The sequence below is a fragment of the Lethenteron reissneri genome, chromosome 21 (genome assembly GCF_015708825.2).
Source record: "Lethenteron reissneri isolate LAM-NWPU_2019-01 chromosome 21, ASM1570882v1, whole genome shotgun sequence".
Taxonomy (NCBI): Eukaryota; Metazoa; Chordata; class Hyperoartia; order Petromyzontiformes; family Petromyzontidae; genus Lethenteron; species Lethenteron reissneri.
In genome coordinates this window covers 2,757,069-2,781,547 of record NC_083799.1, presented here as the reverse complement: position 1 = coordinate 2,781,547, position 24,479 = coordinate 2,757,069, and the positions used below count along the sequence as shown (strand labels likewise).

General features: G+C 43.5%; 2 protein-coding genes across 5 annotated transcripts in view; one reads left to right on the top strand and one right to left on the bottom strand.

The window, feature by feature from the left end:
- The window catches only part of LOC133344928 (hyccin 2-like), a 22,127-nt gene extending 7,298 nt beyond the window's left edge, over positions 1-14,829 (bottom strand). Inside the window, exons 1-2 of the mRNA XM_061555256.1 lie at positions 14,805-14,829; positions 5,660-5,736 (exon numbers count right to left, since the gene is read on the bottom strand). Of these exons, the coding sequence (XP_061411240.1) occupies positions 5,660-5,736; positions 14,805-14,829 (102 nt within the window). The remainder of the gene's footprint in view (positions 1-5,659; positions 5,737-14,804) is intronic.
- On the top strand, positions 10,207-24,479 carry UBE2Z (ubiquitin conjugating enzyme E2 Z). Of its 4 annotated transcripts, none has more exons than XM_061555430.1 (8): positions 10,207-10,336; positions 14,912-15,299; positions 19,973-20,045; positions 20,672-20,859; positions 21,399-21,510; positions 21,956-22,068; positions 22,486-22,576; positions 23,277-24,479. In XM_061555430.1, the coding sequence occupies exons 2-8, from the start codon at positions 15,118-15,120 to the stop codon at positions 23,445-23,447; spliced, it is 930 nt and encodes a 309-aa protein (XP_061411414.1). In that variant the 5' UTR covers positions 10,207-10,336; positions 14,912-15,117; the 3' UTR covers positions 23,448-24,479. The 4 variants fall into 4 exon arrangements, with proteins under 4 accessions (XP_061411414.1, XP_061411412.1, XP_061411413.1 ...); XM_061555428.1 differs by having other exon boundaries at positions 10,222-10,336; positions 14,673-15,299; XM_061555429.1 differs by having other exon boundaries at positions 10,295-10,336; positions 14,734-15,299.

Here is a 24,479-nt window from a genome sequence, read left to right as displayed (position 1 = left end):
TTGTGAGAAGAGACAAGACGTTGGGAAATGAGTGACAAACGGTTACTCACCAGTGACTCACGGCCTACCCGTACCCGTACCCGGCCGCACCAGGGTCGCAAACGGGTACCCGTACCCGGCCGGGTAGGGTACGGGTACCCGATTGGGTACGGGTACCCGATTGCAACCTCTGATCTAGCTCCCCAGTCGACACTCAGATGTGCTACATTCCTTGGCCACCACTATGTAATTATTCTTGAACGTCAGCAATCATCCTTTCAAGCGCCGTGTTATGCGTTTTAAACCTGCGTATGTTCTCTGATTCTTCTTTTTCTGTTTCTTAATTTAATTCCAAGCATGCAATTTTAAAATAATCTAAATAATTGAAATAATCTTGAAAACTCATCTTTCTAAATTGGCCTTTACACCATGCCTCGTGTTGGCCGTTTACCCTGCAGGTTCTGTTTTTTTTTTCTTCTGCTTTACATACACGGCGGTGGTGGCACATTGGTGGGATATTACAGATGCAATAATAATCATTTACAAGTGTAAACTAATATTGTCATTAAACTTGCTGCGATGGGGCAGGCGCAGGTGGTTTGCGGGGCGGGCGGGAAGGTTGACTGGCTGGGCTGTAGCCTGGCGGTTGTGTGACAGGCGGGCTGACTGGCTGGGCTGTAGCCCGGCGTTTGTAATTCCAAGCATGCAATTTTTCACGCTTCTCTGAACACTTCCAAGTTTACTAAATTTCTTCATGAATAACCATGTTTCTGATCCATGTCATTGATATAACTTATTTATTATGCAATAACTCAATTAAAGACGTAATAAAATGTAGTGAAGCTTGCCACAATGATGCAACTAAAAAAACAACATTAAATATGAATGGCAAGTATAAAAATCACACCATGAAATTACTTAACATGCTATGCATTTATTTTCAGCTGCACTTCAAACATGAGACACCACATCCAAAGAAGAGAAGCATTTCTGGATATAACACTGCATGAAGCACAACAATATTTCCCATTCATATAAATGTGAACTTTCGTGACTGCAGGAATTCATATTCTTTGGTTCTTTCGGTAAAGTCACGTAGAAAAAACTAAAAAAAAATTTAAACCTAAAACTCACGACGTTTCGATCGCACCACAAGCGGTCGTCATCAGGTGGAGAAAAAAAGGAAGTAAGCCTCTAAATGCAACTGTTTATAAAGGTTTAGCTGTAGCTCTTACTAATCCACACTGTATATATAATTGTTTTCTTCCAACTGAAGGAACACAACAATCACCTGTGCAGATGTACAGTTCCAATTACTCCAATGTCATTTATTTCAGAATGGATAAACCAACTAAATGCTGCAAGCGTTAAGCCCCTAATCCAAATACAGTACTGTCTGCCCCTACACACAGAAAAAGTGAAAGCTTTTCCAATAGGCAGCTTAATATGCACAATTAAATTAAGACTTTAGTTCATGAAAAATATAGCACCCTGTAACAAAAATTAAAGAACAAAAGTTACACTATTAAAAATGCCAATTCGTTAATCTCCAACACACCGGTGAGCTGTACTAGTAACGAATTGGCAGTTTTAAAAGTGTTCTGTTTACGTGACAAACCTTACTAATTGTCTGCGTCGAGTGGTGGCGGGTTTATTGACGTATAAATTTACACGACCCAACCCAAAAAACCTGTTTTGGAAAGTCTGGGGTGTTGGGTCTATTTAAGTTATTCAACTCCAACATTTAATACACCTGTCACACATCTATGGTACATATCATACATCAATAGTAACACATAATTTGTGTTCCATCCAAACTAAACTGTAAAAAACGTATAATGTTCTTGTGTCTTGATTAATAATACTAGTAAAACATTAATTTTACAAAACAACGCCAAACGAATCTTCTATAAATACAGTATCGATAAAATAGTGATTATCCTCCGTGGATACTGTACCCTGCCATCAGAATGTGGATTGTCCCACCACTGGCTTAGGGCCAACAAAGGAGAGGAGTACTCTGGGTGGTGGTTTGGCGAGGGAAATAATGCACTTTTCTGAGATAAAAAAAAAAATGAACAATCATAAACACAATGGGAGGTGAAACCATTATAATTTTACTGCTGAAAAACTATATTTGCATGTAGCTTGAGGGATTAAAAACAAATGTCATCCTCAGAACTTGAATACTTAGAATATCCATTTTCCTCTTGGCACCTAACAACCACGTTGTCCACCTACTGTTCAAATTACTACTATAACAGCCCAGAAATGTGTGTAACGCGCGTGACGTCACTCCACATGCCGCACCCCCCTCCCCCCCCGTCATTAATAATTAAATAATCGTGTGCAGGTGTATTTTTACAATCACGCGGAAGGTCGAGCGTAAAGATATTATTCTTCGCAAAGTCGCTTCAAATATGATGTTTCTTTACAGAAAGTGTCGGTAAAAAATGTAATATACACAGCACAGTGCTACATCTGTATGTGACGTCACTGAAAAAGAAGCCCCCCCCCCCCCGTCATTACTATCATAAGCAAGACATTTTTTTACGCAAATTCGCTTTCAATTTGACGTTTCTTTATTTAAAGTTAATCAAATAAATTATTCTACGCAGCAAAAAGTCTATTTGGTGTCTTTATTTCTTCAGCGCTTGAAACAAAAGGCAAGTCTAATTTTTGCTTCTAAATTATGATAAAATGTATACATTTATGTGATTTGTCAGACATTGTATCGAATTCAAATTGATTACAACCTCATCGAGCGAAAGCTGAAGAAAATAATGTATCAGAGCAGTGATTTTTAACTAATTGAAGGCGAGTTAAATGCAGTGCTACAGTGACATGAAGTGAGGTGTTTTATGACGTAGTTTTGTGCAAGAATCACTGCCATTAAGACAGTACAAGAGATTCACACAAAATATCATATACCAAGGTTTCATTTTTAAGTTAAGAAAAATGTATTTACGTGCAACAATTCCTAAAAGAATGTACAATCACGCAATAAAACGTAAATGTACATCTTTAATATTACATCTTCCGTCCTAGGGCGGGCAAAAGACTAATTGAAGATCAGTTAAATAAAGTGCTACTGTGACATGAAGTGAGGTGTTTTATGACATTTTGTGCAAGCATCACTGCCATTAATACAGTACTACGGTGAAATTCAGTGAAGTGTTTGATGACGTAGTTTTGTGCAAGATTCACTGCCATTAATACAGTGCTACAGTGAAATGAAGTGTCGTGTTTGATGACATTCTCTTGTGCAAGATTCACTGCCATTAAATTTACACAAGATACAATTATACTCTGCTAGATTTTTTCGTAAATATTACAGCTTCCGTCCTAGGATGGGCAAAACGCTAGTAGTGTATAGGATAAATGCCAAAACTTAATTTTGCTATGCTGTTGGTGTTAAAACTGTCAAATAGCACCTTCCAGCTACTTACCATGGACATTAAAATTTTTGAGCCAGGAATGTAAATTAATATATTTGCGAAAGTAGTTGTTGAATGTGATGTATTATCAACAATGTGCTCATCAACATAAATGAGACTGCACGGCACCCTTTACACTGAAGCCATTAGTTAAGGAGGTAGAGATACGGCTCCATTCTAATTTCCTTAAACGACAACAGCTCAGCAATACCACTACCTTGGCATTTCATCAAATGTGCTTTTCCATTATTTTTCTGATGTGCTGTCACGTACGCAAGCGGTTGTTTACTGCATATACTGTGCTTCATATTGAAAACAGTCTCCAAGTCAATATAAAGATATGTATGCCTACCACTAAGACCAATACTGTAGATATGTTATGGATTTGGCATTGTAATTCAGGTAAAAGACAATGGATCTACATCATACATAATTTGGAATAACCATCTGCAACATTACAGGTGCTGCGCTTTCCACCAGCAAGTTGAAGCTCCTTCAATAAAACACACGATATCCACAGAGGAATATCTGAAATACTAATTAAAATCAATATAGTTAATGCATACAAATTCATACTGAAAGGTATGATAACAATTAAGGTATGTACACTTAAATGTGCGTAATACTTCATTGTGTGGCCTAAGAAAGCTTAATGCAAAAACTAATGCGGCCCCTTCAATTATTACGCATTAAACTAACCATATTTAAACCACGAGGGTAAAGAAAGAATGCCGTTATAAAAAATGTAAGGCTCTTCAGAACTTACGCTTTATCATGTACCACAAGTCCTTTTGAGATAATGAGAGTAAACTAACGTATTACTCCCGTAAGATACTGACCTGGTTATAGTTATATTATGGATTTCCCGAGCACTGACCCTAACACCAATCACGTATTTCTGCTTCAGTCAATGGACAGGCCAGCATGGCATCGTTCATTCATACGAATATTGGTAAATGAGACTTTAACCTTCAGCCTCATCCGAATTCTTTCTGAAATACAACTTCATTTTTCAAAAGCCACGGGGTTTAAATAGCCAGTATTTGTAGTAAAAGTGGCGTTAGTGACAACTCTATACACAGACTTGTTGGTAAAAGCGTTGACAAGCAAGTGCTTATTACAGGCGATCACCACCACGTCAAACGAGACTGTAGTGGGACAAGCAGCTACATGCTTGTTTGCCTACCGAGGTGGTTATGTAATTCATGTTTATGGCAATCGCGGTTCATACGAATGTTTCGACTGGGTTTGCCTAAGAGTAAAGCAGGCCAGGTTCAATGCCACGTGTGCCACTTGTCTTCCTACTAAATTTCACATAAGACCCACGGACACACTGAAATCACAATGATGTCATCGGAGAAATTTCATTAATTGCTGTAATCCAGCCACTGGCGGTTAAAGACACGCACATTATACAGGCAAGAGTTATACATTGGCAAACATTTCACGTGCAGCCGCGTTATTTGACTGTTGTGGCTAAGTGCTGGTAGGGAACATCTATCAAGGCCGATGCGATGCGAGAGGGAATGGCATGGCCAGCAAGCACCACACTCGACCGCATTTGTCTTCCCAGTGCTGACGTTTACCCACAACATCAAGTCCTCATTTAAAAGCTGATCGGCGACTTAAGTGAGGTCCACGACCGGTTGTAATATCACTCGCCACAGATTCATTTCCGCGACCGCGAATGGAACTCTGGCCGCCAGGTTCGTAGCGCAGTGCGCTGACCATTGCGCCACCGCTCTCTCGCACCCCCCCCCCCCCCACCAAGACATACAATAGGATAAAACCATTAACACGTTGTTTGTGGTTCAACGGAGTTAGCGAGCACCTATTACAGTCATTCCGACACCCCCCCCCTCCTCCTCCTACACACCACGCGTGAATATTAATCACTCGGCCGCAGATTCGCCCATTTCACATCGCAACGCTTGCTCTCTTCACCGTACATTTACTCGTGCCATAGGCGACGATAACAAACGAGTGCAATAGTAATAATAACAATAATGACAGCAGCAACAATAATGGGGCGATTATGTCACAATTGCGAGTGACCCCGCTGTCCAACAGGGCCCAGTCGCCGCGGGAGCCGGGCAGCTCTCAGTCTCTCCTGTTTCCGCCACACGAACGCGTACAAAAACCGCACAGATCGCTACAAATGATAGCGCACAACAACACGGATAAACATCGCCTGATTAATGGAGGGGGGCCGCTTCTCCCGCGGCTCTCTCCTGCCTCCTCACCCGGGGCAGAGGTCGCTCGGCGCGGCAACGGAGGCAGCGTGAACCGGGGATGAGGCCGAACTCAGCTCCCCTCGTAGCTCCTCCCCCCCGTAGCTCCTCCCCCCTTCTAGCTCCTCCCCCCCGTAGCTCCTCCCCCTCGTAGCTCCTCCCCCTCCTAGCTCCTCCCCCCTCCTAGCTCCTCCCCCTCCTAGCTCCTCCCCCTCCTAGCTCCTCCCCCTCCTAGCTCCTCCCCCCTCGTAGCTCCTCCCCCCTCCTAGCTCCTCCCCCTCGTAGCTCCTCCCCCCCGTAGCTCCTCCCCCCTCGTAGCTCCTCCCCCTCCTAGCTCCTCCCCCCTCCTAGCTCCTCCCCCTCCTAGCTCCTCCCCCTCCTAGCTCCTCCCCCCTCCTAGCTCCTCCCCCTCCTAGTTCCTCCCCCCTCGTAGCTCCTCCCCCCCGTAGCTCCTCCCCCCTCGTAGCTCCTCCCCCCTCGTAGCTCCTCCCCCTCCTAGCTCCTCCCCCTCGTAGCTCCTCCCCCCTCGTAGCTCCTCCCCCTCCTAGCTCCTCCCCCCTCGTAGCTCCTCCCCCTCCTAGCTCCTCCCCCCTCGTAGCTCCTCCCCCCTCCTAGCTCTTCCCCCCTCCTAGTTCCTCCCCCTCCTAGCTCCTCCCCCCTCGTAGCTCCTCCCCCCTCGTAGCTCCTCCCCCCTCGTAGCTCCTCCCCCCTCCTAGCTCCTCCCCCTCCTAGCTCCTCCCCCTCCTAGCTCCTCCCCCCTCCTAGCTCCTCCCCCTCCTAGCTCCTCCCCCTCCTAGCTCCTCCCCCCTCGTAGCTCCTCCCCCCTCCTAGCTCCTCCCCCTCCTAGCTCCTCCCCCCCTCGTAGCTCCTCCCCACTCCTAGCTCCTCCCCCCTCGTAGCTCCTCCCCCCTCGTAGCTCCTCCCTCTCCTAGCTCCTCCCCCCTCCTAGCTCCTCCCCCCTTCCTCCTCGCCCCTCCCCCTTTCCCAACTAAGCCCCTCCCACTCTTAAGTTTTTTCGGTAAAGTCATCACGTAGGTAAAAAATAATAGAAATAATAATAGAGATAAAATAATAAATCACGACGTTTTTGGGACCGTCACAGCTAGATTTACTGTCTAGCTTTGACGGCCCCAACCTGATGACGGAGACTTGTGTTGCCTCCGAAACGTCGTGATTTATTATTTTATTTCTATTATTATTTCTATTATTTTTTTACCTACGTGACCTTACCAAAAAACCTAAGAGTATGAATCCTTGCAGTCACGAAAGCTTCAGATCTAGAATTAAGCCCCTCCCATTTACCATCAAGCCCCTCCCCCTATCTTATCCCCCATACCACCGCTGTTTAGCCTTTCCCGTTAAGCATTTGCCATAAAGTCAAAATTTATGTCTCCTGCTCAAATGACAAAAAACCCCATCTCAAACTGCACGAAACGAAACATGTATAATGAGCGGACAGCAGCCCGTCTTAATCTTCTTCTGCTCCCTTACTCCCTTCCCTCTAGGGATGGACAAACACATTGATACATCAGAAACAATTTTTGTAGGACTTTATTTGTTTACGTTGCATCAAATGAAGAATTGTGTAACAAATTTCACCTTCTTTTGCGTCTTCTGATATAACTTTTAATCGCTTAATTAATGTAACTGAGTTGAGGTCATTAGAATACGTTCATATTTTTCATTAAGAAAAAAGACAATAACAAAAAGCATGACGAACAATGTAACAGTGATCATAGGAACCGTGTTTCAAATTTAACAATAAACGATATACATAACATGTACGACTAAACTTTGCAGCCATAGCTGGCAGCATGAGTCACGCCATAACAGCAGGAGTATCAGCAGGAGTATCAAAAAATTGCAATGCACCTTTAAAGATCAGCACACTATAATCAAAACTCAAGATCATACTTTGCAGCGGTCATCCGGAGCGATGCATTTTATTTCAGGCCTCTCTGCATAGCAGTGGCAGCTAGGGGTGTACAGCTCCTCAAGGTAGTGATCCAAGTTACAGTTTATTGGCGATAGCATTCCAGACCCTGGGAGCATCAACAGCAAAGGCCCTTCCTTCAGTATTTGTACGGCAATAAGGAATGTGAAGCTGGTAAATGAGCGAGGACCTTAGGTCACATTTGTTCTTCGAAACAGTGAGAAGATCCAGTCTGCTGATTTTTTTGTAAGTACATCATGAATAAATCATATCTGATGCACAAGCCGTCGATCATTAAGAGATGTTAAGTTTGACCCAATGTAGAGATCGCAGTTCAATGCAAATCTTAAGGCCGAGGTACTCGAATCCAGAGACCGTTTCCTTCAGAGTGATCGTTAAAGGTCCCCTGAGGTAATTCGCAAAAGTAGGCCACTGTGTTCTGGCTTCTGGGTCCAAATTTGAAAATTACCTGAAAATTACTCCATTGGGATTATACACAGCAATCATGATCTTCTACTGACACGACACTTTTGCGAATGAGACTATGCTTGTCTCTTGAGGTCTCACCAAGTTAAACTAAATCAACGTAACTTTCTTTCAATATCGCATCTCTACTTCCCTCTTAGCCTATCGCCTATTCTATTCCCCCACGATCTCCCCACACACACACCTACTCCCTCCTCTCTCCCTCCAGCTCAGAGGCATGCATTTGTATGTAACGATGAATCTATGCATCAATTACAATTTATTTTTTAGGAGATATGCTCTAGCCAAGAGTAATTACTGACAAATTGCAAGATTTCCGAAAATAATGGATAAATGAAGACTGAAACATAAGTGGAGAATACATTAACATTAGAAATTTATTTTGATTCAAAGCTTTCGTGACTGCAGGGATTCATCTTCTTGGTTCTTTCAGTAAAGTCCTTGTCTTTTGTTTACGTTGGTATGTTCAGCCCAGAAGATGAACACAAAATTTAGCAGTCTTTTGAAATACGTGGTCAACCAGGTTAGTGTCTACCTGTGTTGTTGGCCGACTGGTTTGGATCACATTAGGTTCGCGTCTCCCATTTTCTGGCTGTATTTGCCTCCATGCAGTTTGCCATTCTCTGTGTGCTCGGTGTGATGTCCCTCTGTGTGTTCCCTCGCTATGTGTTTTGCCCCATTTTCACCTGATGATGAGCGCTTGTGTTGCGTTCGAAACGTCGTGATTTATTTTAATTTAATTTTATTTCTACATACGTGACTTTACCGAAAGAACCAATTAGTATTGTCAGGTAGACAGGTTCAAAATGTAATAAAATAAAGACATTTATTAGTTTTTGAACCTATCTACGTGACTTTACAGAAATACCCAAAGAATATGGATTCCTGCAGCCACGAAAGCTTTAAGTAAAAATAAATACATAAATTGCGATTTTCACTTCCGTTTATTCGGGACTCTGGGGTCCTGCCATAAGGTTCATTTGGTGAATTGCAGTTAATCTGGCTTCAAATTTAAATTTGGCACAATGCAAACTGGTCGGAGGTCGAGACGAACGACGGAGTGACAGCAAACGGGATGGAACGCGTCCGACAGGACGTATACGAAGTAGACGGTGCGATGAAATCACCTCGTGCACTAGATGGATTATCATATCGTAAGACCGTGAGAGATAAGCCTTCAAGCAGCAGTGAGTGGAACGATCACGACGGCTTGATTGATTTCCCAATGAACATTTAATCGCGGAGCGGGGGAGGGGGGCCATGTGCGCAAAACGACCAATGGCAAGGGGGGGGGGGGTCCAAATGCTATTACGTCATGAAAACATAATAATAGACGTTACCCTTTCTGGTAATAAAAGTTCAAACACCAAATAGAAACCCTTTTTGCAAGGAATCAAGTCTGCATTAACCGCACACGGTACTTGTGGCGAACACGCAAACAAAAAAAAGCATGCTCTAATAACATCGATATGTCTTCTTGGTTCTTTCGGTAAAGTCACGTAGAAGGTAAATAATAAAATAATAAAAATAAAACATAATAAAATACAATTCTCACGACGTTTCGGCCACAACGCAAGCAGCCGTCCTCAGGTGAAGAACAGGGCTGTCGGAAAGCGTCCGGACGCTGTCTTTCTCTGTTCTTCACCTGAGGACGGCTGCTTGCGTTGTGGCCGAAACGTCGTGAGAATTGTATTTTATTATGTTTTATTTTTATTATTTTATTATTTCCCTTCTACTTGACTTTACCGCAAGAACCAAGAAGACGAATCCCTGCAGTCACGAAAGCTTTAAATCGAAACATCGATATGGCATTGTCTTTGAAACTGATTGGCCTACAACCATGACGTCACAAAGCGTGCCTCGTCACTCAAAAGGCGGCCCTGATGGGGGGGAGGGGCTGCTGCGCTGTGCGCCCTCCGCTCACTGTTGTCACGCCCCCCCCACCCCACCCGGCGGGGTTGATGACGTAATACGGCCTTGGTGGTTACCGCGCGCTCGGCACGCCCCCCCTCTCTCCCTAGGTAAGATGGCCGTGGCGAGTCGCAGCTCACGCGTGCCGGGGCCTTGCCAAAGGCTGCGCGTTGTTGATGACGTAGTGCAGCCTTGACGGTGCGCGCGCCCGGCACGCCCCCCTCCTCTCCCTAGGTAAGATGGCCGTGGCGAGTCGCAGCTCGCGCCTGTGCCGGGGCCCTGCCAAAGGCTGCGCGGTGTGGGCCTTGGCGGTCAGGTCGCCTCTGAAGCATGTTGATTAGCTCCGTGGGATTTACCTGGTAATATTAATAACAAAAAAGTGTATTAGTTTAAATGCTTGGTTCTTTCGGTGAAGTCACGTAGAAGGGAAATAATGAAATAAAAAAGCAATAAAATGTTATTGTTAGATTTGTATTAGTATTTTATTATTTCCCTTCTCTACGTGACTTTACCGAAAGAACCAAGAATATTAATCGCTGCAGTCACGAAAGCTTTAAATCGAAATTTGTATTAGTTTAGTTTGTATGTGTGTGTGTGTTTATATTTAAGTGGTTTCTTTACACTTTTTATACTTTGCACCCCGATTGTGTTTTTGTTTTGTTTTAACGTTCTGACTTTTATAGCTCATCGGATACATTAATATTGTGATTTCATTACGAACGCGAGTGCGACATGACGCAGTACGGTGCTACAGCGCTGATACTATACACGTACAGACATTATTGCTGATCGATACACTGTTCGATGACGGCCTTGCTCGTCGTGCGTGGTGGTCGTGGTTGTTTGACCGCCGTATGAAGACGGGGGAATGTGATATGGAAGCATTCGTGTACAATACGACAATGTTGCTATCTCAATTTCGGAGCTTTCGTGACTGCAGGAATTATTCTTTGGTTCTTTCGGTAAAGTCACGTATATAAAGATAAAATAATAAATTAAATAATAGCATACTACGACGTTTCGATTGCAACACAAGCAATCATCATCAGGTATAAAAGATATTGCAACACAAATCTAACCAGAAAACTATAGACAGTGATGTCCGTCTGCTTGTATGTCTGTCTATAGTTTTCTGGTTAGATTTTTGTTGCTATTTCTTTTATACCTGATGATGATTGCTTGTGTTGCAATCGAAACGTCGTAGTATGCTATTATTTAATTTATTATTTTATCTTTATACGTGACTTTACCGAAAGAACCAAAGAATAAGGACAATGTTGCTGTACTGTTTGCTGCCCACAACGTGTCTCCGTAGACTATAACAGCACTTGTGCATGGTGACAGCTGTGCAAAGAAGATCTTCATAGCTCATTGGATTCCTCCAGTCTAATTAAACATTCTGACTGGTTGCTTATTCCAGCACTATCCAGGATAAATATTGTAATGTACGACTTATCTTCCAAGAATTGAGATGGTGCGTATTTCGGGTGATCTGGTTATATGATTTTCGATTATACTACAGCACTACATCTAATACAACAATACAAATACTATAAATTACGAACACGGTACGAATACAGCAATATTGATATGCATTGACAACACTCAATCATAATCCATTGATGTCGCCATCCTTCCTGGTGTTCTGATGTTTCCAGTTGCCTTTTTCTCATTTTGCGTTCTTCATAAAGTTATTTAATCACTACCTGGAGTGCATTTCCGACGGTTGTTACAACAAATCGGTTGCAGGCATCTCCACTAAATGCAAGTTCATTTTCCGCACGCTTTATGCACATTAATGTACTACAATTCTACTTTTTGAATTCACTATTAGAGGATAAAGGCATCTGATGTTGGATCTAATAGTCTCAATGGAATGGCCAACATTTAATGAAATGGTTATGTATAGATAGAGTGGTGATGGTCATGTGGCCATACATCAAGAAGGTTTGCAGCCCATCGTGTTAATTAATCAGCGTTTTCTTCTTCTAACACCATCTAGGACACTAAAGATTGAAACTTTTTCCATGCAGGATCCTTCAGGAAAACTACGAATTGAGGGTGTGTTGGGTCGATAAAGAATAAAACTATGCTACTGAAATGAAACCTGTTGACAAGGTTGTGTTTTACCATTTTATTTCATCAGTTTATATGAAAAGTAACTATTTCTTCGGTGGGCGCAATGGTTAATAATGTGCGTTTTTAAACGGAACTACGGTGTTTTATTGCACCGTTACAACCATCTAGAGCGGGGGTAGGGAACCTTTTTTCTGCCAAGGGCCATTTGGATATTTATAACATCATTCGCGGGCCATGCACAATTATCAACTTAAAAATTTGCCTGTTATATTTGGTCAAACATTTAATTAACTCGCCACTAATGTGATGGCTGGAACTGCTTCTCTTTGGCGAGGCGTGTGATGTTAGCTGGTATTGATGAATGTTGCAACTCGCAACTGCTTTTCCAGGTTTGCTCCTAGATTTATTGAATTTCGAGTCCAGCCTGCGGTTGCCTTGGCAGGGCCACACCAAATTATTTCGTGGGCCTTTCGTCCCCACCACTGACTAGAGAAATTAAATTATGCTTGTTTGCAAGATTGGTATGTTTTATTGTTTACACTCGTGGATTATACCTCATTTGAGTGCATTAAATATCTGCTAAACAATTGTGAAGATTCATGGTGAAATTGTATTTAAAAAACACCTGGGATGTTTATTTGTGCATTGATGTTTCCATCAACAACTTCCAATCATGATGAGTTCATGCAAATGGAATATAAAATGTTCGCAAAAGGCAACTCTGTGAAGTATTGTACAGTATTTGGGCAGCAAGTCAGGCCATCAATTCATAATTCACACACCCAGTGTTTACAAGTCGTGCGAGCGAAGTGGATTCAAAGTACAGTGGCGTATTCACTTACAACCAGTCGAGTGGGATGAATTATTGCCGAGCTGTATGCCCTGATATTAACGAAGTAGAGCCCATTGCCGTATACGCATATGTGGAGTGCAAGGAAGGTATTGTCCTCATGGTCGCAGGCGAACAGATGCTTGAATGTACTTTTATTGTGATACATTGTATACCCACGTCTGGTTAATATTAAAAAAAAACTAGATATAAAAGTCATGTCCTTCTTTGTGGAGATGCATTGAATATATAGCATTTGATAAAACGAGTTTTTCTCACTGCAATGTACGACGCATTTGGATGAATTCGGGTGGTGGCATCTTAGTCACCTGTGTAGGTGGACACATGGATTACATACATTTCCACTCGCGTCATACAAGTTGTGCAAATAGTAACAATTCAACAAACGGAAAAAATAGGTCTCAAATATCACAACTCAACTTTAAAAAAGAAATGAACATCAGACAAGCCCCATTGCTCATGAATGTTTCATGATACCCTACGTACTTTAAGAATTATTTGGTTCTTTCGAAGTCCTGTAGATAGAAAATAATCAAATGATAATAATAATAAAACTAAAACGTCAGTTTTTGGTTTTTATTTAAAAAATAATTTTAACTTTTTTAAAAATAAAATTTTATTTTATTACTTTCTATCTACGTGACTTTACCGAAAGAACCAAAGAATATTAATCCATGCAGTCACGAAAGTTTTAAGTACAGTACACTTTCAGAAGTTATGTGCTGTTAGCATTCATTAACAAGCCGTCACTGGTTGTGCCCGGGTGCACGGTGCGTGATTGTTTTAGCCACACGAAGTCATCGTGCAGTATCACAGAGACGTCAACACTACCGCAATGAGACACTGCAGTGTTTCTGTTTCCTGTTCGGCGACAATCCAGGACTAGACCGTTACAACACCAGCTCATGAATAATATAATTGGCCTTGTAATACACCGGTTACAGGAACATATCGAGCTCCGTGAAATCCCTTGCAAAAATTATTAGGATCTAGAAATCACCATGGCTAATGCCTTAAGTAAACAATAATAGTTGTGGCTGCGCCTCGGCGTACAACGTTAAGTGGGGCTTAACTCCGGTGGCTTTCCACGAGCCATTGTTTTAACATCCATAATCCAATGATGGGGCCCAGTTTAAGATTAACTCTTAAAACCCAATACGCCAGTGTTGTATGGCGCGCAGTGATGTGTTCGTCCCAGTAACATTAAGAACACTAGTACAATGCTTGTAGTACTGTGTGGGGAGCAGCGGATAAAAGTATTGCCCACGAGTGCCATAGTTGTAGTACAGAGTTCTATCTGCTGAGTGCGTAACGCGAGCGTGCGTGCGTCGGTAGCGCAGTTGTGTGCGGGCCAGCACAGCTCAATGTCTGCTGAACTTCGCACCGTGCGAGGCAATCTGGCACTTGTGTGTGTGCCAGCCCTGTGTAAGATGAGTGCTCAATGTCTGCTGAATTTCCTTCGCACCGTGCGAGGCAATCGGCGGTGCTGCGTGGGGGAGCGACTTCCATGCCGTCACCGCGTCGCGACTACAGTGGCGCACTGTATTAAACAGCTGAGCGAGAATGAGCGTGCCGCGCGCTGTGATTGGCTGCCCTCCTCGCCCTCTCGGCCAATGGGAGCGCGCGATGCGGCCTCTCCCCCCTCCCACTTCCCCAGCGCTGCGAGGAGGTCGCGGCACCGCTGGGGAGTTGCGCGTCCTCGGCTCTCGGCAACAGCTCCTCCGCCTTACGCCCCCCTCGCCTCTTACATCCCCCACCCCCCCTAGGCTCGGCCTCTCCTCGCGGCCCCCGTGCTAATCTTTCCGGCCTCCCCGCGCCTGCCTGCAGGCCCGGCGACGACTGTGTAAAGCGCATCGCGGCGGATCTGCTGTGACTCGACCACCACCTCGCCTGCCTACCCCTGGGGTCTCCTGGCGACGTCATCCTGACCTCCTCCTCCTCCTCTCTGACCTCCCTGCCTGGGTCGCATCGAGTCTCCTTGACCCCGTCTGGTCTGCCTTCCCAGGTTCCCCACTCGAGTGTGCAGACCCCCTCGACACTCCCCCTTGCCTGGGTTTCCACGCCGAACTCCGAACCGAGGCAGTGTCCCCCCGGGGTGTTCATTCCTTCAGCCCGCGGTGGCGAGGGAGTGGTGAAGGACTTGGGAGGAGGACTCGCTTGGATTGTGACAGGAGGAGAAAGGACAAGGAGGAGAGAGAGAGAGAGAGAGCCATGGCAGAGGCGCCCCCCGTGGGTGAGGGCCTGAGTTCGGCGGCCGCGGTGCCGCTGCCCGAGGGGGTGGACGGGCTGGCGCAGAGCCTCCAGGGCGGAGGTGGCGCCACGTGGGACCCGAGCCAGAGCAAGGACTGGGACACTGAGCCCGCTTCTTCGGCCTGCCTGCTGCGGATCAAGAGGTGCGGGGGCGCACACGGGACTCGGGGGCGCACCCACTGGGAGTACGGCTTCACGTGATATGGGGCCATCCATTTAGTACGTACGCAAAAATCTGTGAAAACTTGACCCCTCTATGTACGCACGCGTACCTTTTTACACCCCCCCCACCCACCCACCTGCGTACGTACCCCTGATGCACCCCCCAGAATCCTATAGAACGGCCGATATTTAATCCACGCAGAAACGATCAAGGATGAATAATATTAACGTGTTTAAGCAAACAGACCACCGCCAGACTATTTAACTCATTTGAAGGCTAATGTAGACATTATCGAGGCTTCACACCCCCACCACCCCCCCCCCCCCTGTTTCCTTCTGCATACATTGTCGATAGAACCCCCATACTCAAGCGTATGTATTTGGGTTAACTCCCCCCTCCCCTCCATGCGTACGCACTAAATGGATGGCCCCTAAGAGGCTGTATTTAGGCTCACTTGCTACTCAGGCTCACTGGACACATAGATCCAATAGAGTACACGCAACTCACTGGGTAAACAGATCTACAAGGGACACAGACTTAATAAGCACTACACGGGCCCGTTGACATGGGCTCACTGGGTTCACAGACTTAATTGATACACATCCAGTGAGTACACCGAGTACAGGGGCTGACTGTTCACCGACTCGGTGGGTTCACGGATTGATCAAGTACACGATTGAATACCCGAGCTCGTGAACACACCGTATCACTTTAGATGCGGTGAGCATGTGCTCCAGGCCAGGGTGGTGCTGCATGCACGTCGTGCCGTGCATTGTGCACCAATGTAGTGCATGCAGTGCATTGTAGGCGTGACTTTGTGATTAACAAACATCGATATAGAAGACACGACGGCAAGTAGATAACTGTTGTTTGATAGTTATCGCTTTGCGTGCGTTTTATATACGGGCTCTCCAGTTTCCTTCCACCTGAAAAGCCACCCAATGAGGGAACCGACCGATATAATTAATCACAAAGTTCAGGGGTGCGTTAAATAGACAGCACTCTAGAATGCGTCTGTTAAACGAGCCGCTCGCTAGCCCAGGGCACATCGTAAACAGGACCTAACGGTCTGAGCAGCCACCTCGCTGAGATTCATGTGGTCGTATCAGATTGTTTTGCAGAGGGAAGGGGTGTCATTAATTACAATTTCCGTATGAATGTTTATATTTACATACTTAATATGTTAATGTGATCCCTGCAATCCGCTTGAGGCTGCTAGAGTCATAGCTTTGTAAAAAAATAAAAATATACCGTACACTTTATACGTGAATCACATCTAAACAATATATTGCATTGTTTGGGGTGAATTTATATTTTACCTAGTACATGTAAATAACTTAAAAGAAATATTAATTTAGAACCCTTTGCCTGTGCAATTTTATTCACCATTTTATAAAGAGCTCCCTTTTGAATAAGAGCTAACTTCCCCCTCATAGTACCATTGCAGAGTGCTCAGCCCATTGAACCATACCTCCAGTACCCTCCTGAAAATGCATCTTGAGATGCAGTGTGAGACTGCTGAAAAATAACCAGCTTCGAAGCACAACTGTGCCTGGCCAGCTGATCTCTCATGATTAAACAAACCGGGTTGAGTGGTAGAATCCATTAGTCATTTTGGGTTCCCGCTACATACCTATTATTATCACCCAGGAATGTCATTAACGCTCGTGACGTCACTTCACATCGACCAGCCCCCCTAAATTATATTCATGAGCAGGTGACGTCCTCCAAATGGACCCCCCCCACCCCTCATTAATAATCATGAGCAGTTTAATACGTAGGCTTTCGCGACCAATATCATCCATAAGAGGTTTTTGGGTTAGATCACGTAAATATATAAATGTGTCGTTAAACCCGCCACCACCCACCACTGCCAACTAGTAAGGGTTGTCACGTAAACAGAACGCGCCAATTCGTCACCAGTACAGCACACCGGTGTGTTGGAGAGCCAAGCCACAACATTTACAATCCAAGTACGACGTTTCGCCAGTAATTACAACTAGCTTAATCAGATTTGTGGAGAAGTCTTACTATTTCGTTCCTTATATAGAGGCGTTGATGTGTTGACCACGCTTCTGCGCTCTTGCACAATGTGAGGGGGGGGGGATTACGGAGGTAACGTACATTATGCATGTGTATTATGCGAGCCCTTTGAACTTGTCCTTCCTGTCTATTATGTTTATTAAAATAGCTCTACCAAAAGATGTATTACCGAAGCTATCAACAGAAGGTGTGTACAGGATTAACTGCACGAGTGGTAAATGTGACGTTGGGAAAGCAGGACGAATGATCAGCACGAGACTAAAAGAACAGAAATATTAAATTCTCCCAAATACAACTATCAGCAGTAGCAGAACATGCGTGCCAACAAGGACACTCAATTGATTTTGATGTTGAAGTTTTGTGCAAAAGTAGCTACCGCCTTAGTGCTGCGTGGAAGCGAATCATCAAATAATACATTATTTCAATGTATGCCTACAAAGGGCAGCGTACTTCAATAGGGATTACCGTTGGTAGTGCTATTTTAGTTTAACACGTAGCTCGCTTTCGCGACCAATATCCATAATTGAGGTTTTTTGGTTAGCTCGTGTGTATATATATAAATGTGTCATTAAAACCCACCACCACCCGACACAGCCAACTAGTAAGGGTTGCCATAGAAACAGAACATGGCCAATTCGTCACTAGTACAGCACACCGTTGTGTTGGAGAGCCAAGCCACAACATTTACAAACTTGAGTACGACATTTCGCCAGTAATTACAACTAGTTTCATCAGGCGACAGCTTTAGGCTGCTGTGGCTTGGCTCTTCAACACACCAGTGTGCTGTACTAGTGACGAATTGGCATGTTCTGTTTACATGACAACCCTTACTCGATGGCTGTGTTGGGTGGTGGCGGGTTTTAACGACACATTTATATATTTACGCGATCTAACCCAGAAACCTCTCTTATGGAGGGCGATTTTAATAAACACAATAGACAAGAGGACAAGTTGAAAGGGCTCGCATAATGCACATGCATAATGTACGTTGTCTCAGTAATCTCCCCCCCCACACAGATTGCAAGAGCACAGAAGTGTGGTCAACACATCTACGCCTCTATATAAGGAACGAAACGGAAAGACTTCTCCACAAATCTGACTCTCGCCTGATGAAGCTAGTTGTAATTACTGGCGAAACGTCGTACTCAGATTGTAAAGTTGTGGCTTGGCTCTCCAACACACCGGTGTGCAGTACTAGTGACGAATTGGCATGTTCTGTTTACGTGACAACCCTTACTAGTTGGCTGTGTCAGGTGGTGGCAGGCTTTAATGACACATTTATATATTTATGCGATCTAACCAAAACTCTATTATGAATAATTATAAGATGACGCCCTCCAAATGGACACCCCCCCCCCCATTCATAATAATTAGCAGCTGACGTCACTCCACATGGGGGGGCCGAGGTGCCTCCTCCCCCCTCCTCGGCGTCAACTTACGACCCTCACTACAAAGGCAGAACCCTCACGTCAAGCGATCTCTGTAACGTTATTGAGACGTCACGCGATCAAAGTAAAAAGGACGTCATGATGAACAAGGGATTATAACCTTAAAATGAAATCGGTCTGTGTCACCGCGCCCTTATACATTGCACACGCATTAATGCAATTAATATCACGTCGCGGTCTGCTTTCCGTTTGCAAGTTTCAGATTTACTGTAATACACCCGGCCTTGGATGGACAAAAGGCTACTTTTCAACAATGAGGCTTTTAAGTGCCATGTTAATGCTTGACAGTACTGTTTCTGAATGTCACAAAATGTGTCAACTACCCCGCCCATCGCTGTGGTGTGTTTTTCACCCATGACTAGACTAGTATCCAAGAGCCTTTTAGTTTGGTACAATGCGGTTGACTGCTTTTTGGAAGTGTGAGAATAGACATGTGTGATCAAGTAGTACAGGAATACTGTCGTCATTAGAGATTTAGTGTACATTACCTACAACTCGAGGTTTTTCATCTTTAAAATTCAAGATGTGTTAATATTTGTTAAACGAATTGAATATTGTTCTTTAATCATGGAAGGCTCACTTGTCAATTTATTTTTGAAATTCATGCATCAATGTTTGGTAAGTTATTCTGTATTCACATTACACATAGACCGTCACCTTGAAGTGGTAAAACAAGTTAAATGAAAAGGATTGTTAACATAAGGAATGCCATAATTTGTTGGTGCGTCGGTCGTATCCTATTGCCAAGAAGTAATGTATTGTATGTCATTGTTTGGTGATTCAGTTGTAGAGTGAGATGCTTGCAATCATAAAGTCGTGAGTTCAAATTCCGGTTGGGAGTTGACTAAGCTCATTGTTTTGGGGACGTCAACTGCACGTGTCATATTGGTAGACTCATCTCTGTCAGGAGATAGATGAGCATTGCCTCAATGCTTATTTGAGAAAGAAGTCACGTTGACTTGAAATAGTTCAGCTGATGTAAAAAAATCGCCTGCGGTCGCTGGATTGTGCAGCCAGTTATGTCATGCAAGCTGCTGCAGTTTTCCGTGTGCTGCTCGATGAGTAGATAGTGGGTGTAGCTGCACCACCAGGTGGTTGGTGTCATTGAGCGAGTGAATGTACTAAACTAGCGTTCGGTGTGTGCGATGTGTATGACTTTTAGGGACATAATGAGCATATACAAGGAGCCTCCTCCCGGAATGTTTGTGGTGCCCGACCCAGAAGACATGACTAAGGTAAAATATGGCCCTGGTTATAAGTAGTGCTGCTGATTAAAACGTATGTCCTTCTTTACTTTTTCTACCAATAAGGTGGTCTTTTTAAACAACTTGAATTTTAGAATAAGCATGTATTGTACAAAATGATGACAATGACCTGCAGTATGATATATTTGGTACAATTTACAGTACTACCCAGCATGTTTAGTCTCATTGATGCTTTTCAGTCAATCTTATCAACAGAAAAAAACATTTTAAGGTCACCTTGGAAAAGTGGCCGAGGGGGTCTCTTCCAGTGGGCTGTCATCTGCTTCGAAAGTGATATTGACATTCCATTTATAATATTAACCGTGTAGTATGTTAAATTACACTTTTTTGTGCCATGGCGTTCCTTGGCACTGATGTCCTTGATGGGTAAGATATGTTTTGTTTTATGTTGGTTTACAGTGTGGAAATGTAATCCAGTCATTCAGTTGTATTTTTTGTACCCAAACTGGGTGTGGTCTTACCAGGCCCTGGAGATCTCAAACAATTTAGACAATGACCCGCCTCAATATCAACAGCAGAGAATATTATTATTATTGCTGCTGTAATGGCCCTATGGTTATTTATTACACATACAACTGTGTGTTTGTTTGTTGCAGATCCACGCGTTGATTACTGGGCCATTTGACACCCCTTACGAGGGTGGCTTTTTCCTTTTTCTGTTCCGCTGTCCACCCGACTACCCAATCAAACCCCCCCGTGTCAAGCTACTCACCACGGGCAGCAACACAGTGCGCTTTAACCCCAACTTCTACCGTAATGGCAAGGTCTGCCTGAGCATCCTCGGGTAAGTTCTGCACAAGTAACATTACTGTCCTCCAGACTTCAGAATGTTAAGCCTTGCATCATGTTACATTTGTTCACTATTTTTTCTTTTAGTAAAATAACTTGACTTGGTAATCTCATAACATGTGTTTGATGCATTGGTGGTGTCTGCCATTTGGGCAGGTTGTCTTGTATTTATGTTTATATTGCATTGACTTATAAACAAAAAGGGGACACTTTGGTTTGAGGCCTAGTTCATGCAAAATATTCTGATTCTGACATAATTTGGATTAACATAACACAGCTCGGATTTTCGTCTGAGTTAAGACATTGCCCACAGCTAACACACCGCCAATTTTACAAAGTACTTTTGGAGAAATAAATTGAGACCGATTACCTGGTTTCCTCATCATTCATGTTGGCTGTGTAAAACTCTACACTGGGCACTTGTATACTCACTGCGTGTAATAATTATTCTGTTGCTGTGCATTGTACATGTGATGTAGCGATCACAAGGTGGTACGTATCTTGATTACTATTGGTGTGCGATCTAATGCTTAGGACGTGGTCAGGTCCTGCATGGAGCCCAGCCCAGAGCATCTCATCTGTTCTGATCTCAATACAGTCGCTTATGACAGAAAACCCATACCACAACGAGCCAGGCTTTGAACAGGTGCGTGGAAACGTGCATGAGACGAAGGCATATACAAAGCATTTCATGGGGGTTTAACGTGATACGTGGGTGAAGACATTTTGTAAAATTGATTTTATTGTTACACGGGATGTCATGTCGAGTGTTAGCGCATCGTCGTTAGTGCTCTGCGCTATGAACCCAGAAAACCGAGTTAGATTCCCGGCCACAGCTAACATCAGTGGCAAGTGGTATCTTAATACGTATTGGTTACAGCAAGCAGACTGTAGTGAATATATTATTTTAAATTTCACCACTAGGTAACTAGCCCTCGACCCCCTTAAACTCACAGACCACCATATTGAAATATGGTGAAACAACCTTCATGACCAAAACACTTGAGGCCTTTATCAAGCAATCAACAACAAAGGGATTTAAATTCAAAGGGCAAAATGTATTTAAAGATGATGTGATGCTGTTTGTGTAGGAACGGCACTCGGGAGATAGCAAGCGCTACAATGAGTGCATCCAGCACGAGACTATTCGTGTGGCTGTGTGCGACATGTTGGAGGGAAGATGTCTTTGTCCCGATGCCTTACGGTAAGGTGTAAGCTGTCGATTGTCAATTACATTTTTTTTTCCTATAAAGCTTTAGATGCTTGTACAATATTTTACAGTGTCTGAAATATCTCACTGATAGCCCATCTCGATGGAAACATTTTTAAAAGCTACTGCAAGAGAAAATTATTTGAAAAGTTACAAACTCAGGCTTGCATACAATCACTAATCTTTTTGTGCTGTCGATGGATCACCGGAGAAATACTAGTTCGCGCACTAAGCCTTTCCAGTATACAATGCTGAGAATGAACCATAAATGTAATTTAAGAGTACATATCCATACATTTTCCATGCAGAACAATGTATTTACGTGTAATGATTAGACTTGGTACGGTTAAATGATTTTATATATATACACCATTTGTATACATATTATTTAATGATATTTTTTTTCTTCAGGAGTGTCATGGAAAAGTCTTTTCTTGAGTACTATGAATTTTATGAAACCGTGTGCAAAGAAAAGGTGCATACGCAAGGCCAGGCAATGCAGGTAAAGCAATTGTCATTATTTTTTACATTGATAAATGTAGTAATGCAGCTTTGTATTTACAAGTGGGGATCTAATGATGTGTGAATATTGATACCCGATCAGTGTTACCAGTTTTCATGGTATTAATACCGACACTCTTCAGCATGTGTTCTAAACAGCACGTTTGTCCAGTGATAAATGTGTCAGAATTTTTCTAAGATGTTAAAGACATGTTAACATCTTGCATGATTTTAATAGTATGGCGAGTGGAGTGCAGGACGAAGGTTAATAAAGTAGTTTACTTTGAATACACAAACTGAAAAATATAAATGTTCACGACAAAGTTAGCGGTGTATTACACAATATATACAGCTCAATTTCCAATATGCTTTGTAAATGCTCAATATGTATGTGTATCTGAAAACCGGTGTCTGTAAAGTTAGTAGGTCTTTGGGCACAATGAAAATTGAGCTGTATAAATAACTGCCCACTCCTATTTAATTCCCTCCCTTTTGTTCCCTATATTTAAGCTTACTAGTGGTGAAATTTAAAGTAATATAATCACTACAGTCTGCTTGCTGTAACCAATACGTATTAAAAGACGTGTGTGCCTGAAGTTGCTGTCGTGATGTATTTCTGTTATAAGGAATTGAAGTTGAAGCCTGGAACTGATATTTTGCTCTCAATCTGTTATCACGGTTGCTGCCCTGAATTTGCACAGGATCCTTTTGGGGAGAAGCGCGGCCACTTTGACTACCAGGGCTTGCTGGTCCGCCTCCAGGCAGTGCGGCAGCGGCTGCACATCCGGCTGGAAGAAAAGCTTTCCGATCCCGACTCGGATTCCAGCACGAGCAGCGCGGGCACAGAGAGCGAAGCTCGCAGTGCGTCCTAGCCTGGGGATTTGGGCCGCACTCGCGCCACCTGCTTCACAGGCACTTCCCCGCACCTCGAGGGTTTTTAGCTTGAAAAGCAAGGACTGGAAAACTACCGACGCTGGGCAAAGACATCTGTGATTAAAAAAGGAAAAGCATGATTTCATATAGTTTCATTATTGTTAACCTGCATTGTTGGCTTTGAAAATCGAAACTCTGGACATGTGTTAGTGTGTGCCCAGAGCAGTTGCTTTGGGACAAGTCGCGCACTGAACCAACTGCATTCCCAACTCAAGCAGCACTGAAGCTCCTACCATTCAACTCGCCGCACATTCTATTTTGGTGTTGGCATATTAAATATGCATCTCTTTACCAATCTCGCAATAAGTGCAGAAATGTTGAGGTCGGGTCCACCAATTTTAAATGTAATAGAAAATTACGTCCTACATGGAGTGTCCTGCTATGAATGTAACCTACATTATTTAATGACAATTAGATGTAATGTTTTAGCGGCACCAACAGCAAGACATGCACTAGACTTACCCTGTGTTAATGCACATACCAAGTTTGCAAGTAATCCTGTACAGCTTGGAAAGGAGCTTTAAAGGGGAAAAGTCAATGTTGTGAATCACTGAAGCAGCTTGCTCACTCTTGAAACCACTCTACATTTACACAAGGGAGCAGCCCCGTGAAGATGCCTATAATTACTGGCACTGCATACTTTTTTCTTAAGACAAAACCACAGCTTGGGTGTTGTACAAACTACAAGGTGCACTTGCAACAATTGTGGACGTTGGTTAAAATTATAATTTAAATGGTCTGTATATGCCATATTTCTTTTAGACCATAGACCACATCAATTGTATTCGTATGCAAGTCAAAGTAAACCGCTGGTAATTGTCGCACGTGTGAACACTGCTTATAAGTTGTTCATCAATTGGTGACTGAGAATTTTGGAAATTGCTGACATCTGCAGTGATCTGGTAATTTCTCCAGGTGTTTTCAGTTGCACTGATGGTAATGATTAAAATTCCTGTATTCATTGGCTTGTG

Excerpts from the sequence above, each read along its gene's own strand:
- UBE2Z (XM_061555430.1), top strand. The coding sequence starts at position 15,118 with ATGGCAGAGGCGCCCCCCGTGGGTGAGGGCCTGAGTTCGGCGGCCGCG. Across the intron at positions 20,046-20,671 it reads ACCCAGAAGACATGACTAAG|ATCCACGCGTTGATTACTGG; the intron begins GTAAAATATGGC and ends TGTTTGTTGCAG. Across the intron at positions 22,577-23,276 it reads CGCAAGGCCAGGCAATGCAG|GATCCTTTTGGGGAGAAGCG; the intron begins GTAAAGCAATTG and ends GAATTTGCACAG.